The 16638-nt window shown below is 51.3% G+C and overlaps 2 protein-coding genes across 3 annotated transcripts; one reads left to right on the plus strand and one right to left on the minus strand.

Annotated features, from left to right (window-relative positions):
- Positions 1 to 6934: 6934 nt before the first annotated feature.
- POU5F1 (POU class 5 homeobox 1) lies at positions 6935 to 12790 on the plus strand. Its single transcript, XM_017640242.3, has 5 exons — positions 6935 to 7339; positions 10148 to 10268; positions 10588 to 10718; positions 10998 to 11156; positions 11342 to 12790. The coding sequence occupies exons 1-5, from the start codon at positions 6935 to 6937 to the stop codon at positions 11606 to 11608; spliced, it is 1083 nt and encodes a 360-aa protein (XP_017495731.1). The 3' UTR covers positions 11609 to 12790.
- A 126-nt stretch (positions 12791 to 12916) lies between these two features.
- Positions 12917 to 16592, minus strand: TCF19 (transcription factor 19). Of its 2 annotated transcripts, XM_017640249.3 has the most exons (4): positions 16434 to 16592; positions 15482 to 16037; positions 13966 to 14515; positions 12917 to 13709 (listed from the first exon to the last, which is right to left on the minus strand). In XM_017640249.3, the coding sequence occupies exons 2-4, from the start codon at positions 15744 to 15746 to the stop codon at positions 13469 to 13471; spliced, it is 1056 nt and encodes a 351-aa protein (XP_017495738.2). In that variant the 5' UTR covers positions 15747 to 16037; positions 16434 to 16592; the 3' UTR covers positions 12917 to 13468. The 2 variants fall into 2 exon arrangements, with proteins under 2 accessions (XP_017495738.2, XP_017495739.2); XM_017640250.3 differs by lacking the exon at positions 16434 to 16592 and having other exon boundaries at positions 15482 to 16425.
- Between the last annotated feature and the right edge of the window lie 46 nt (positions 16593 to 16638).

Below are 16638 nucleotides of genomic sequence, written 5' to 3' on the forward strand. Positions count from 1 at the left end.
ATGCATAGATAAGTCAGCTAGTGATCTGTGAGACATGTTAGACATCACTAAGTAAGTAGAACATTTTTGTGAGACTGGAGATAGAAAGGGAGGGAAGAACCAAGCAGGGACTAAATACTTAATGACACCCTAAATATTTGAGACATCTGAGCCACTCAGTATGCATGAGGCCTCAGTTTGACAGGGCAGGTGCACATTGCATAACCCAAAATTCACACTGTGGTCCTCCCACCCAACTTGTGCCTAGTCCTAAATGTGTTAACCTACCCCATTGCTCTCCCTTTGTTCCTCGCTATGTGTTTTACATCCGTTTAATAATCCATGTGATTCGAGCATCTTCATTTGGTCTTGGAGTCTTTTTGCTCTGTGACCTCTGGTTAGCACCATGATACTGTACCAGAAGGCCACTGTGGCATAGGTAATTTCCTACATCACAACCCAGTTCTACTTGAGTAAGTGGGTAGATTGGATGGTGATGCTACCTACAAGGAATATAGAATGAAAGATGGGTTGTTCTACCAGCTACCAGGTGGCATCTAATAGGACCTGCTCAGTTTGGATGTCTTGAGTTTGAGGCAACCTTGGACATTAGGTCAAGACAGCTAACAGGTAGTTGCATGTAGTGATATGGAGCCCAGGGATTTAGATATTGGGAGTCATTACTATTTTATTTTAAATGAATCTGGATGAGATCCTGCAGGGAAACAAGAGTTTCTCTTCCCAGTTCACTCCCATTCCCCTTACTCACTCTTTTGGAGTCCCAAAAATAGTCACACAGTCTCACCTTCTCATAGGAACCTAGTGGGACCTTTTCCCAGTTTGATGCCTTGTAGAAGCCGTTCCACCATTTATTTCCTCAGCAACCTGTTTTCTGCTCTATGACATCATTGCTCTTTTCCTGCCCAGTCCTGGACAAGCCCCTTATAAATTCTTAGGCTACTGGGATGGCCAGCCTTTCTTAAGGTGTTGCAAAGAGGGCAGGTAGGCAGAGCCCAGGGCACCCTTCTCCCAGGCTAGGGACTCAGGGGCTTGGGAAAAGTTGATTCTCAGACTGAAGGCCAGAGCCCAGTGCCTTGTCATCATTCTAGGGAGCATGATGGGGCAGAAAAACAGAGCCAAGGTGACTGGGGTGCAGGTGGGGACAATTCAGTGCTGTCCTGCAGATACCGAGCTGTGCCTTCATTATTGTTCAATTAATATTTATTAAGTGCCTGGCACTCTAGATATAGGACCCTTCACTGAGATCCTGATGTTATCTCTCCTCTGTCTGGAGGATTTTATCCCTGACTCTAAACCCTATTACATACCCAGCAGTGCCAGAAAGACTGGGTATTGGTATTGGAAAGGGTAGGCTCCCACCCTTCCCCCAGTCAGGGAATAGGGCTAGAGAATCTCCATTGTCCCTAGGCTCTTTCGCCTTCTTTTCAGGTGAAAAAAAATCATACCCAACCTTTCAAATTCAGGGTTTTGGAAATAACTGGCCTTTTTCTGACATAGTCACCTCCCCACCCTCACTAGTAGTTATAGACCCAGAGACCTACCTGGTTATGGTCCCAAGTGAAGTATATTTCTAACCTACATAATTTTTTTTCCATCAAGCAAACATCTGAGGGTCCATTAAGTGCTATTTGTACTATTGAATAATAAACATGACAATAGCAGTTGCTACTGGTTCTTGAATTCTTATTGGCATATTTTACAAGAACACTGGCATGCATTATCTCACTGGATCTTTACTTGTGAGGTAAGGACTATTATCACCAATTCCCAGATGAGGAAAGTGAGGCTAGAGAGGCTCAGTTAGGTCTGCATGGGTCACTACCTTCAGGAAGGGCCGGTGTGGGGGATGCAGTGTGTTCAGAATACATCTTGGAGAAGGGCGGAGGGTTTATCAGTAGAAGAAGGGAATTCCAGTGGTGGGAGTAAAGATGGGAGAGGCCACTGGCACTCGTGTAACTTTGGAGTTCTGGGGCTTTGGCATTTCAGAAGTACACCCTCCAGACAGTGGTGGGCTGTGTGAGTTGCCGGGGAACCAGAGCAGTGCAGGACACTGATGGCACAAACTATGCTGGCCAGGGCTTCCTTCTCAGCCCACTTCAGTCTTACCTGCAGCAAAGGCAAGCCAGCAAAAAGAAGAACTGCAGATGGGGAGATGCCTTCTCTCACACATATTTGGTCAACCCTTTTCTACTTGGTGTTCAAGTTCTGACCTGGGCTTAGCACCCAGGGCACTCAGGGTGGGGTGTGACCAACAGTCACCATAGAGTATTGTGTGAATGGTGCCTTGGTGGCAGCCCTGTCCTGGGGTGGAGGATACATGGCACTTCTGCAAGACCAGTGGCAGCAAGCCTCCCAGGTCTAGGAGGTCTTTTAGTCTCTTTTGACCCAGCTCCTCCCTGTCCCACGAGCCCCCCCCCGCCAGTGCATATGACTCTCTGAAAAGCCCGTGGAAGGGAGCTCATCCCAATATGTGGGGCCCTTGGCTTCTATCTTCCAGTAGTCCAGCTAACCTAATTAAGGGACAGTCTGGCCCTGAACCCTCAATCCCTGAGACTTCAAGCCACCTGTTACCAGGGGAATGAGATTGCTTAGACCAGCAGCCCCCTGAGCTGCCCTTTGACATGAGCAGAGGCTCTTCTGTCTGATGGAGCACCAAACAATCTGGGTCTCTGACCTCAGATGAATGGCCAGGGTGGCCCAGGGAAAGGTGTGGGGAGGCGGAGCCCCACTGGTCTGTCAGAGGCCTACATGTCCTCTCCTTTTGGAGCCTCCTCATTCTAAGCACCCCCAGTCTGGATCTTCTGAGAGTTCCTGGCTTCTGCAGTGGTCACTACAAAGCTTCAGGCACTTTCCTCTGGAAGAAGGGGAAGAAGGGCAGGACAGCAGATAGGCTCAGAATTTGAGAGCTGGGGGTGACATTAAGGACCACCTGGCATGAGGCTGGGACACTGAGGCCCCAGAGCAGCAATTTAAAGAAAGCAACCAAAGGAATAAGAACAAGCTAGGGGTTTTGTTCCCTTTCTAGACTTTGGCCTCAGTTGTTTCCTTCTCAACACCACACATGCAATCATGCACACCATCTCTATTTTCCATAAGAAGTTTTACTTCCTAAAGTGCATTTCTTGTAACCTCCCAAGCACTGAAAACCAAATCAAAACTAGCCTCTTAAACTCCTTATGCATAATTGGTCAGACTTGAGGGGAAAACGTGGTGTTGGCTTTCCCAGAAAGGCTGCTGGGAGCTGGGAGGTGGGGTGTGGGAAGGCCTGGGCCAGCACCTCACTGACGCTCTTCTCTCCCACTGCTCCATCCCCAATTTCTCTTCATGGGTTATGTAGAGAGAAATTTATATTCCCATGACAGTAAATGATGAGGATAGATAGAAGGGTGTTTGGGAGTGGGGCAATTTGGTGTCCTAGCTGGAAGGAAATTTAGAGTTCATTTAGTCCAGTTCCTTCTTGTTAGGTGGGGAAACCGAGGCACAGGAAGGAAAGCTACTGTTAGCTAGGGAGCCAGAGCCAGGGCCTAGATCCCTGCTCCACAGACACTTGGTTTATTCCTGACCACCTCTCATGGCCTCCCTACTCCTCACCCTCTCCACACAGACTACAGAGAGCCAAGCCCTCTATTTGAGGTAAAAATGTTCCAGGTGGGAAAGAAGACTTCAGTCTGCAGAGCTCGTGGAAGAGATCAGAGGGTCAATTGTTGAAGAGGGAGGGTTGGTTTACAGTGAGCCCTAGAATATGTGTAAATTGAGTTTGAGGGGGATAATCTCCCACAGTGGGCAAAGCCTGAGCCCTTCTCTCCTCAACCTGCCATTCTTTCCCTTTCTTCTGCCTTCAGATGGACAGAACCAAAAAGTCAAAATAAGTGGTTTGCTACCCTGGCATAGAGGGAGTCTCCCTTGGTCCCCATCTGAGCTCATTCAGCTGGTTTTCCCAAAAACACCACCCCCATATCCCAGCAAGGTGACAGCTAGGCTGACAGCAGCAAGACCACCATCATACCTCTTTGCAGCCATGCTGGCTGCCACACCTGGGGTTGTGGTGGACCTCAGCTGCCTTCAATGGGTCTCCTGGCAGTGCTCAGCAACCAGGCACTTGCATTGGTCTCTGTGAAGGGCCTCAACATTGCACTGTAATAAAGGTGGATCTGGAGAGTTTGTGAGCCCAGTCCTAAACTAATTTTCAGGACTTCAGGTTTTCTAGGGACTCTCTAAGACTTGGGAGGTTGAGAAGCCGGGGTTGACAGTTCAATCCTGCTTCCAGGCTCCAGTAGGCCAATAGCCTTGTGCCGGCCAGTGGCCTCGCAGAAATGAAGCCACCTACACTTCAGGCTTAACGGGAGGGTGGGGAGAGGGAAGGGAGCGTGTTCCAACCTGGGGTCAACCTTGAGCACCCCAGGAGGGGCCAGGTAGAACTCCAAACTTAACTTGTCATTGAACTTCTGGGTCAGACTCAGGCAAGCACAGGAATGACCTGGCTTGGATGTCTGGCCACAAGCCACTCAAGGACCCAGGCATCTGCCCCTCTGGTTCTCTCTCTGGAATGGGCCTCTTGCCCTAGCCAGAAACATACCACCCAGAACAACTGCAAACATCTATAAAACAAGAGGGTGCTATTGAGTGGGGAAATTGGGGAGGGAGTTTGAGGAACCACTGGGAAGACAGGAGGCTCTCTGGACTAGCACACTAGCACAAGGAGAGAGGTTTCTGAGAGCCTAGAGGGTGGCAAGCTGAGGAGCACTGGTTGTGGTGCGGATTTCAGCCAAGTCCTAGCCCTGCCCCTCCCCCTCCTCTGGGAGGCTGTCTTCATGGCAGACAGCAGATAGATGCATGACAAAGGTGCCGTGATGGCTCTGTCCTGGGGGTTGGGGAGATGGCTGAGGAGGGGCCCCCTCCTGTTCCAATGCAAGTCTCTCCACCCCCACTCGGCCCCTTAATCTATCTGCCTTATGGGCAGTTAGTGGCTTAGAGGTGAATGCAGTTCCAGCCCCATGGCAAGGGAGTTCTTCCAACAGACTTCTGACAAGTATTGAAATGCCTGTATACAGTTAGTTGTCCAAAAAGTACATACAGGTGGGTGCATGATCAGGGCTGTATGATGCAGATTCAGAGGGGGAAAAAATAAATAAAACAGGCTCAAAAAATTCATGGATACCACCCAGGTAAAGGCAGCTGGTCAGTCAGAAGGGCCCCCACCAGCCCCTCAGAAGGCAGACATCGAGCTACTGACCACAGCAAATAACCCCAGACGGAGCTGAGATGAAGAGGTGCCTAAAGTCAGCAAGGTCAGTGTCCCCAGGCTCAGGATGTGGGCCTTCCAAGCTGTAGGGAACTCTGGCCCAGAGCCAGGTTCACTGCAGGGCCTCCATTTAGGGCAAACTTTGGGAGCAGACAGACAAACACCATCCCTCACAGACAGTCAGCACTATTCTCTTGCAAACAGAAGCAAAGCCTGGGCCAGCAGTGTGAGCTCTTCTACGGAGAAGAGCTTAGGGCAGGCTTTGTGCACCCGCTCCCAGATCGCTCTCCACCACCTCTGCATCTCCCCCTGGCCCCCACACACAGAGTGCATCCCTTGGGCTGGGGGAGGGGTGGGTGGCGAGAATGGACGCCCGAGTCCTCCAGAGGAAGGGGAGCAGGATACCTGGGTCCTAGTGGGGGGCCCTGTCTGAGGCTCAGTTTTTGAGGGACTGAGGGGAGTTGCTGGTGCTCTTTTAGCTGCTCTGAGGGGCATTCTGTGTGGGGGGATTCTGTGTGAGGGGATTGGGGCTGGGGGGTTGGGGGGCAGGAAGCTGTCCCCAGGGGAGCCATCCAGGCCCATTCAAGGGCTGAGCACTTGTTTAGGGTTAGAGCTGCCCCCTCTGGGGACCGGGATTGTCCAGACAAGGCCATTGTCCTGCCCCCTTCCCCCAGTCCCTCCCAAACCTCTTTGAACCTGAAGTCAGACATTTTTTTCTCCCTGCTCCCTTCTAGGTTTTCCCCACCCAGGGCCTAGGGCTGGAGGCCTGGGCAGGGGAGGTGGGGGAGGGAGAACTGGCAGCCATCATGCCAGATATTCAGGTCCCTGAAGGTGGGGGGTCAGGGAACATGATGTGCGGGTCCCACAGTGGGGGGCCCACGAGCGGGTGTACGATCCCTCTGTCCGAACAAAGTTAGGAGAACTTGGGCCCAGTGGGTCCAGAGCCTGGTCCTTAGAAGGGGAAATAGTGGTCAATCCCTGGGCCTGATAGGTGATGGGCCTCTGGAACAGAAGACTCGGGGTGTATTGGAGTGGAGGCCTTGTTTGGCAGTCAGGCCCCGGAGATGGGGAGAACTCCGCAGGCTGAGCAGATGGATAACGGGCATCCATGGGCTTTGAGGTAACCATCTGGACAGCAATCTGGATAGGAATGCCTAGGTTTCTGGGCTGGGGGTGGCTGTTAAGAAATCGAGAGGGAGCCATTGAGGTACTTGGCACATACACGTTCAATAAATGGAGGAGCCCGGGGATGTCTGGGCCCCAGAGAGGAGGTGGTATTAGGATCTTTGGAGAGGAGTGGAGCATAAAGTGAAACACTTGGAGGAAGTGTCCAAAGGACCTCAGACAGCTTTGAGGTGTGCAGAGTCCAAGAGAGGGCAGGGCAGCCAATTGGGAGTTGGAAATGACGTTCTATGTGGGGAACCTGCGCCTAGGGTCTTGGGGACTGGGGCCTGGAGAGGGGCTGAGTTGAAGCTCCCTGCTTCTCCGGGCCGCAGACACCACTGCCACCATCAGGCAAACACCTTTCGCCTCAGTTTCTCCCACCCCCACCGCCCTCTCCTCCACCCATCCAGGGGGCGGGGCCAGAGGTCAAGGCTAGTGGGTGGGATTGGGGAGGGTGAGAGGTGTTGAGCAGTCCCTTGGAGAGCCCTCATTTCACCAGGCCCCCGGCTTGGGGCGCCTTCTTTCCCCATGGCGGGACACCTGGCTTCCGATTTTGCCTTCTCGCCCCCACCGGGAGGTGGAGGCGAAGGGCCTGGAGGGCCAGAGCCAGGCTGGGTTGACCCTCGGACCTGGCTGAGCTTCCAAGGCCCTCCTGGAGGGTCAGGAATTGGGCCAGGGGTTGGGCCAGGCGCTGAGGTGTGGGGGATCCCCCCATGCCCCCCACCGTATGAGTTCTTTGGAGGGATGGCATACTGTGGACCTCAGATTGGAGTGGGGCTGGCGCCCCAAGGCGGCCTGGAGACCTCTCAGCCGGAGACAGAGGTGGGAGCCAGGGCGGAGAGCAACTCCGAAGGGGCCTCCCCTGAGCCCTGCGCTGTCCCCGCTGGTGCCGTGAAGCTGGAGAAGGAGAAACTGGAGCAAAATTCGGAGGAGGCGAGTGAGCGACAACAGGGCTGGAGGAGGTGGCCGGGCTGGAAGGGGTGGTAACGGGAGGGGAAGGTGGGTGCCTGCAGCTGCCTAGGCCTGGAACCCAAGAGGCGTCCCAGGCAGAGAGGGGTACGTGGCCACTGCAGCTAGTCCTGAGAACAGGGCCAGGTGGGAGCTAGAAGCCAGAGTTCAGGAAGAACGGCAGGTGAGGGCAGGGGCGACCCTGGGGAGTCCGGGTTGGCCTTGCTTCCCGCCCTGGTCCTTGTCAGTAGGTCCTTTCCACTTCTAGGCCTGACCAGGGTTTGGTCACTTTCATGACCAGCCCAGTACCAGACCCAGTTTGGAGTTTGAGTCTCTCCTCCCACCCTGACCCCTTCTTGAAAATTTGATCCTTACCAGACCGAGGATCTTGAGCTTAGGGTTAAGTGTGGCCTGAGGGTGAAAACAGTGCTTATCCTAAGAGTTATTGTTCCTGAAGGTCTAGGGTGTGACTGGTTTCTGATAGAAGCTCCTGTTTGGGCTGTGTGTGTGGATGTGCGGAATTGAGTTTACCTCCCGTTAAGTTTAGGGCTTGTCTTCCTTTGACCTCTGCCTTGGCCAGTGAGTCACCATTATGCGAAGTGCACCCCCGGTTCCCCTAGCACCCCTTGTAGATAGTTGGAAGTACCTACCGATTTCAGTCTTAGTTCTGTAAATTGTGAACAAGGGGGAAAATGGATGGAAGAAGTCCTCTCTAGGCCATTCCACAAATGTAGGGTTTGCTGAGGGATTGAAGGCTCCTGCATGCAGCCCTGCTGGGGACCATTAAGGATGTATCTTCCAGTCCTACGAAGAGACAAGTGTCAGTAATTAGAGATCAAGCACTAAGCCTTTAGACCTCACAGAAGGTGTGAGTAGTTTCAGCAGACCGAGTAGCTCTAGATTCTTTGCAGGAGGTGACTGCTGAGCCTTGAATAATAATGGCTGCCAATTGTGGTCCATTTTCTAAGTGCCTGGCTATGTGCTCAGTTTTGACATCATTATCTCATTAACCATCACAAAATCTCCCAGGGAGGTATTATTAGCCCAATATCATAGATCTTAAATGCTAAGTGATGAAGCTAGGGTTTGAACTGGGGTTTACCTTACTTCAAATCTCCAAAGTAGAATTTGGAAAAGCGGTGATGGGGACAGCTGAGGACGTTTATGGGTTTGAAACATCATCTGCTGAGCAGAAGTTGGGATTGGAAGTTAGCCTATCTGAATTTGATGTGACTGATCATTCTTGAAATACTTCCCTCAAGGCTTCCAGAACTTCCCAAAGGTCTGGCTGCTTTTCTGGTCCCGGAGGTCAGTTCCTCAGTCTCTGCTCTATCTACCCTTCCTTCCTCTCATCCACCCTCGAGGCTCAAATACCTTGAGGACCTGACTACCACATTTTCTGTCTCCTGCTGGGATGCCTCCCTGAACTGCTCCACCCCACCTGTCACACAGAAGCTCAAAGCCCAAACATCCTCATTCCTTTCACATCCCACTCCAGTTTGGAAACACCGCTATCTTTACACCGGAAAGACATCCTGAATCTGTCGCTTACTACCACCCTTGTCTCAGGTGCCATAACCTCTGCCAGGATTATCGCAGATGTCTCCCTAGTTGTATACCTCACTTCCTCTTTAGTCAGTTGTCAACACGGGCAAGTGGAGTGAACATTTTAAAATGTGGAAGTCCAATCGTTCCCCTCCCTCTGCCTCACCCCTCTAACCATACCAGCTCCTGTCTTCCCTTTCTTTAGGCTGTTCACCTTGCTCCAGCCTGGCTGGCCTTGCTGCCCCAGCGCCCCCCACCCCACCCCAAGGTTTTGCACTTGTGTCTTTCCCTTTGCTCAGATACCATCTCTCTATTACAATGGTCACCTTCCCTGTAATCTACCCTGCTGTACTTTTTTTCAGAGTCCTATATGTTAGCTTCAAACATACTAACATGTTAGTTTCAAACATAATAACATAGGAGAGTTATTGTCCACATTAGAATGGAACTCTATGAGGTTAGGGCTTTTTGTCTGCTTTGTGTGGCCTCTGGTCTATACGTGGGGAATAAATTTGTTGAATTAATCAATGAGGATGCTTTTATATTGCAAAAAATACAGTAAAAATAAGGAATAATCATAATTTTTCAGTGAATGCCAACTATGTACAAAGTACTTTATTTGTACCTCTTTTGGCACCTATTTTTGCAGTGAGTTTATTTGTGTTATGCATGCAGGGCCGTAGTTTGTAGGACCCTGGGAGCAAACTGGGAGGTGTATATTGAGATGAGAATCAGAAAGACATGGTGCTCTTTATTTCTCTAGTCTCAAAACTTCCTCAAACTGGGGATGATACTTGAGTCAAAAAGCTTTTTGTGAATATGAAAGGAGTTATGGTCATGACCAGACAGGTGTCCTCATTGGGGCTGGACTTGCCTTCCATCCGTCCCTGCATGGTCCTCTGCATCTACTGGTTGTGCTGCTTTCTGGAGTGAAGGACATTTGTAGATAGGTTATTTCTTTTCTTTTCTTTTTTTTTTCATTTTTGCATCATTAATCTACAATTACATGAAAGACATTATGTTTACTAGGCTCCCCCCTTCACCAAGTCTCCCCCACATACCCCTTCACAGTCACTGTCCATCAGCATATAGATTATTTCTAGATGTTATGTTAGGCAGCCTGGACTTCCACAGACCATTCCCTGGTGCCACAGTCAGGTTGGGTGGGTCGGGGGAGGTAGGGTAGGAAGGGTGGTTGACAGCTGGTGTGTTGGTGTTCTTATATGTCCTCTGCCTTTTAAAATGCAGTCCCAGGACATCAAGGCTCTGCAGAAAGACCTCGAGCAATTTGCGAAGCTCTTGAAGCAGAAGAGGATCACCCTGGGATATACCCAGGCCGATGTGGGGCTCACCCTGGGGGTTCTCTTTGGTGGGTCCCCCTCAGCATGTCTGACCCATGGAACCCAGGGACCACACCTCCCCTGGAAGGAACATTCTTGAACTCTTGCGCCTTTCCTCCCAAACAAGGGAGTGAGGGGAGGGTGTTACAAGGGCAACCTCTCCCCTCATCTTTAGAAGTAGAGCAGGAGGGGGGAAAATATATGGGCCTTGACTTCCCTTTGGGAAGAAGTGGGACCTTGGTATGGGATCTTGGGAGGGCAGGAAGAGACGGTGAGGCCCTGAGTCTTGGGGTCACCAGGGTACTGCCTGCTGCCTCACCTTGCTTCTCTTTCAACTGGCCTTCCCAGGAAAGGTGTTCAGCCAAACAACCATCTGCCGCTTTGAGGCTCTGCAGCTCAGTTTCAAGAACATGTGTAAGCTGCGACCCCTGCTGCAGAAGTGGGTGGAGGAAGCTGACAACAATGAAAATCTACAGGAGGTGAGGGTGCAAGGGGTGCACAGGGACCTGCTGAGGGTCCCAGCACTCCGTGGGGGTGGTAGCTCTTAGTGGGATGGAGTGTAATTCTTCAGTTCTGCTGGGAGACGGTCTGAAGCCTCTGGTCCAAACCACCCTTCCAGGGTTCTTCTTTTTTATACCATCCAGTTGATATGCACTTAGTAATTTGCTTGAGCCACCAACCCCATGGTACTGTTGCTCATCAGGTCGAAAACTTGCCCTCCCAGCTCTTCCCTTGCCATCTGTTCTCCACCCTCCCAGATATGCAAAGCAGAGACCCTTGTGCAGGCCCGAAAGAGAAAGCGAACGAGTATTGAGAACCGAGTGAGAGGCAACTTGGAGAACATGTTCCTGCAGTGCCCAAAACCTACGCTGCAGCAGATCAGCCACATTGCCCAGCAGCTCGGGCTTGAGAAGGATGTAAGTGCCCTGTCCCTGTGTGCCCCATCGCCTCCTTCCCCCGCCACCTCCTTTCCCCAGGTTTGACTCCTGCCCTCCAACCACTTTACATTTGTTGGCTTTGGGCCCAATGGGCAAGCAGAGCCAGACCCACCTCTAAGAGCTTAATGATCAAACATCACTTTCCCTGTGTCCTCCACTCTTAGGTGGTCCGAGTGTGGTTCTGCAATCGTCGCCAGAAGGGCAAACGATCTAGCAATGACTACTCTCAACGAGAGGATTTTGAGGCTGCTGGGTCTCCTTTCTCAGGGGGACCTGTATCCTTTCCTCTGGCACCAGGGCCCCATTTTGGTACCCCAGGTTATGGAGGCCCTCACTTCACTACACTGTACTCCTCGGTCCCTTTCCCTGAGGGTGAAGCCTTTCCCTCTGTGTCTGTTACCACTCTGGGTTCTCCCATGCATTCAAACTGAGGTGCTGGCCCTTCCCAGGAATGGGGGGCAGAGAAAGAGGGAGAGCTAGGGAAAGAGAGTCCTGGGATTTTCACCAGGGCTTTGGGAGTAAGTTCTTTATTCACTAGGAAAGAATTGGGAACACAAAGGGGGTGGGGGCAGGGAGTTTGGGGGAACTGGTTGGAGGGAAGGTGAAGTTTAATGATGCTCTTGATTTTAATCCCCACATCACTCATCACTTTGTTCTTAAATAAAGAAGCCTGGGACACGTAGGTGGATACTTTTGTCTTTGGTTTATCCCCTTTGGTGACTGGAGGGCATGGGGATGGGGATGCCCAATAGTACATATTAACAGGGCCATTAATGCAAATGACCCTGAGACCAAGGGGCCATGTGGACTGCTTACAGGGACACATGTTGCTGGGGAGACTTGGTGTTGGAACCTGAGTTAATTTGTAGAGGGGCCCTTAGAGGTGTGAGCTGTCACTTGGGGCCTAGGGCAGTTTAAGTTGAGTGCTTTATTTCTGCCCACACATGCAATTATGTAGGCCCATTCCCTGGTAGGAGCTGGCTTTTGCTTTCCTCATTCAAAGTTCCCAGTGGATTTATATTGAGAAATTAAGGTTTAGATGTTTGTTTCTGTGTACCGTCCCAGCCAGAAACTCCACCTTGCGCATTCTTGATACCAGGGTCCCTTTGATTTCCACATAGGGTTTTTGCCTACCCTGGCCAGGAGTGATTCACCAAAGACCCTCACTTTAAGTCTAGGCTCTGCCACGATGTGGTTGGGGCCCTGCTGTGGAACGGTTCCTTGATGTGGAAAAAAATGCATTGGTGAATCTAAGTAGGAATAGAAGGGAATGGACATGGAGATTTGCAATATAAGATCAAGATAAGGCTTTCCTGTAGAAACGCTGCTTTGACAGGATCTTGATGTGGTGGAAGCCTCACAGAACAAAGTGTATACTGTACATGGGTTTGGCTGATCCACACTAGACCTGGTCAGTACCTGCTCTAGCTAGGGTACAGGTTTTCTGTTTTCTCTGGTAGTCTGATAAAGTTTGTAAAAATTCTATCATCCTCATGAACTGGACCAGACTCCTCTTACCTTAATAGCAGTGGAATGGTTTTCCTTTAAAATAGATACCATAATCACCTTTTTTCCCATCTCCTACCTCAGCTCATTTCATGTATTTGTACCTTTTCAATGATTGGGTTCCTTGTCTGTCTCTCCCTAAGAATCTGAGTTAGTTTTTCAGGCCTTACCAAGTCAATTCTCTCAAGATTTAGAAAGCAAGGAGTATCAGACCCACAAAATGAGTAAATAGCTAGGAGTTAATGGAGCTGCTCACTCTTTTATTTGGAAATGGAAGCAAAGCTCTAAAAGGCTAGGTTATGATCATCATGGTCAGTGGCAGGACTACCCACAATGGAGGAAGTTTTGGGGCTCTCTCCTAGGTTTTCCCAGAATGCCTTAGATGATGCCATCCAAGAATATTTATTTAAGAATTCAGTTGTTCAAGTCTGGGGCTTACATCTTCCCAGGCATGGCCTCTGCAGTTGATGGCTGCTGATCATCACAGACATTGTAGTGCCCTTGGCAACAAGGACCTACAGCTTGTAACTGAATTTCCAATTCCAACTTCCTGGAGGCAGCAATATCTTTGGCAGGAAACCTTCTCTTCTATTACCTTGGCTATGGGGGTCTGCCTCAGGCCTTGAATGGATATCCATAGCACAGACCCTTCCCCTGTTGTAGGCATTCCCTCCTGGGGAGGCAAGGGAAGAAGGGAGTATTTCTTAGGGCCCACTGGCACCCCACTGTGTCTACTCATGGCCTGGAGGTGCCAGCTGTGTGCTCCAGTGCCCTGGTGGTGGGCCCTAGGTATGGATGCCTACATGACACCCTGGGCACCGGAAGTCGGCCTCCATGGCAGCCTGGATGCTGCAGCCAACACAGACCACATGGAACCAGACGTCACAACCATCACACTGAACCCAGCGCACTGTTTCTTCTTGGGGCAGGCAGCAACAAGGGGCTGCACAGGGTTCCCCGTTCGCAACTGCAGGGGGAGTCCTGGGGGTGCTCACTGGGTGCTTCCGAGGACGCCCACGTCGATTTCTGAAGAAAGTGACATAAAAACCAGGGTCACTGGAAACGTGTAGAAGCTTAGAACTCTATCCTGGATAATCAGTGAAGGGAACCTAGATAGACTTGCCTGGTTAGTAGAGCTAACCCAGGCCCTGCCATTACATCTCCAGCCTCTCCTGTTACACCTCCCATCCCTAGCCCTTGAGCAGAAGGCTACCTCCTAGCCTGGGCTCTAAAAAGGAAACAGAAGGCAGTGAAATACTGAGACAAAGATCTCTCAACTTACCCGCTGGGTGTAAGTGAGGTTTTCTCTACGTGGAGTTTCTTCCTGGGCTCTATATGGACTGGTTGGGCCCCCTCAGGAGTGTCTTTCTCATCGTCCAGTTCTGCTAACACTCGGTGAGCAGATTTCCTCCGATTTCTTGGGGGTGGCGCAGGAGTGATCCCCACCTCTCCAGGGGGAGTGGGAACAGGCATGCTCTGTGACAACCCCCTACTTCGGGAGAAGGTGAGGGGCTGGGGCTGGAGTTTGCTGAGGCTGCCGATGGAGTTGAGGATCAGTGTGGCTTTTGGGGCAGGGGAGAGGGTGCTGAGGGGGCGCTGTGGGGCCCCCTGGGGTGGCAGCACGGGTTGGAAACCAGGCCCTGTGCCTTCTCTAGACCTTGGGATGGTAATGGCAGCAAAATCTTGAGGTTTGACTCGGACTTGCTGAAACATGAAGTAGAACTCGGAGGGACTGGTTCCTGGGGGTCCTTCAGGGCCAAATGTAAGAAGGTCACCATCACTCAACTCCAACCTGTGACCCCTTGGAAGTCGGACATTATTGATCAAAGTTCCTGTTGATGATGGGGCACCAGATAGAGAACAACAAAGACAAATGGCCAGAGTGAGGAGTGGACAAATGAGCCCTGTTAGCTTTTCTGGGGAACATGAGGCAGAACCATCACACTTGTCATCAAATTCTCCCATTCAAAGTCCCTCAGCAGGTGACATCAGATATTAAGCTCCTTGTGAGCTGGTAATAAGTTTATTGTGCTCTCCCACAGGGCACATGGAGGGAACAGCTTTTCTCACTCTACTGAGGTCTTATTCTCAGACAAGCTCACTTTTACCGGGTTCCAACTCAAAAACTAGCCACCAGCACTGCTCAAATGCTCTGGGTTCAAATTCTGGTTCCCTCACTTAACCAGCTGTGTTGTCTTGGATTAAGTTAACTAACCTCTTTGTGCCTTGCTTTCCTTGTCTGTAAAAGGGATGATAGTGCACTTAAAACGGTGCATAACAGCATTAAATGAATGTTGTCGGCTATTAGTTAGTTACCTAATCCCCTCAACACTTTCCAAACAGACCTTATAAAGTCTTACATTTTACCCGTGAGACCCAGAGAGGTGAAGTGACAGGCCTGAGGTTTCTCCAGAGGCCAAATGCGTGAACCTGCTGAGGCTGACTGCCTCCAACTCTGAATGTTTTACTCCCTGATCATTAAAACAATTCAATCATTAACTACCTCAAACAGGAGTAAGGTGCCTCAGCAAATCTGGGAGCCATGTCAATGGTCCCAGAACAACCCCACCAAGATACTGCCCCCAGTGATTCCCGTGGATCTCTCCCAACTCCTGTTTGGCAATAGGGACCATGAAGTGTCAGCCCTGCAGCTTCTAGTGGGAAGATGGAAGTCTGGGTACAACCGTCCATCCTATCTGATAATGTGGGAGGCAGGCACCATCCCTGTAGAACCCCTTAATGATTCCTGCCAGGAACTGCAACTCTCCAGGCAGAAGGATGCCCTGCTCACTGCTCACCTTGGCTGCTATGGTCCTCCAGGCTGACCCTCCAGTTATCACCCTGGTGCTCAGCGTGCAGCTCTGCATGGACTCCAGAGATGAGGCCAGTGTCCCGCTGGGGCCGCAGAACCACATCACACAGGTCAGCCCTGCAGCCCAAGCGATAAGTGCAGCCAGCCCTGCTTGGTGGATGGAAAGTGTAGAGATCGCCGCCTCTGCCACCCCCTATTCGCAGTAGCTGGAAGCAGGGCAGCATGGGCGGGGCCCTCTCTGCACACCTCATCCACTTCAGGAGTCCATCACCTTTCCCACTTCTGAACTATGCACGGTGGCCCGAGTGTACCTGTCTGATGCAAATCTGAGCCGTGCTTTGTGCAATTTCAACTTTGAGCACACTCCCTTAGTGCAAATTCAGAGTGCAAGGAGCCTAGGCACACGACGCAAACAAAACTCTCAAGCAGCTTTGCAACAAAAATTCAGGGACAGTTCCAGAGCAGTACCAAAACGAACGCGTCCCACGGCACCCTCGTTGAACTGGATCCTTAGGCCGCAAAGTATTCCGGGAGACTTCAACCTGTGCAAGGCAATAATACAGTAGGCAGCTTCTGGGGAAATGAAAACTAGGTGTGTGCATAGGGAGTCCTGCCGTGTAAAACTTGTCACCTGCGTAATCGGGAAAAGCAGCTTCTTCCTGTCAGACCTGCTTATCCAAATAGAGTAACCCTCCTGCTCGTCCAAGCCTCGCTCTTAACTAGTTAGCTCAAACCTCCGTGGGAAGTGTATCCACTGTCACCTCCCATCCCTGCCCCGTAAAGGCAGTGTAAATGGATCCCTACGTTCTCCAACAAAGCGGATCTAAACCCCTGCTTCACAGCTGCTCCGGTGGGATAAAAACAGGAACGCGCACCCCGAGATCTTGCAAGGCAAATACGGACTTTTTCTCCCCTCCCCAGGTCCTTTTCGGGTCTACCGTGCTGTGCAGTCTCCGGGCGGTCTCCTCTCCCGGCAGTGTCAGCCTTCGCGGAGGCCCCGTACCCGTTTGGACTCCGGCCGCGGCTGGCTCACTCGCTGCTGTTTGACAGCGAGGAAGCAAGAGCCGGGGAGGGGTGCGGCCTCCGCGCGCGGGCATTGCCGGCCCCGCCTTCGGGATTCCCGGGTCCGAACTTCGCGCCGAG

The sequence above is a fragment of the Manis javanica genome, chromosome 16, assembly GCF_040802235.1.
Source record: "Manis javanica isolate MJ-LG chromosome 16, MJ_LKY, whole genome shotgun sequence".
Classification (NCBI taxonomy): Eukaryota; Metazoa; Chordata; class Mammalia; order Pholidota; family Manidae; genus Manis; species Manis javanica.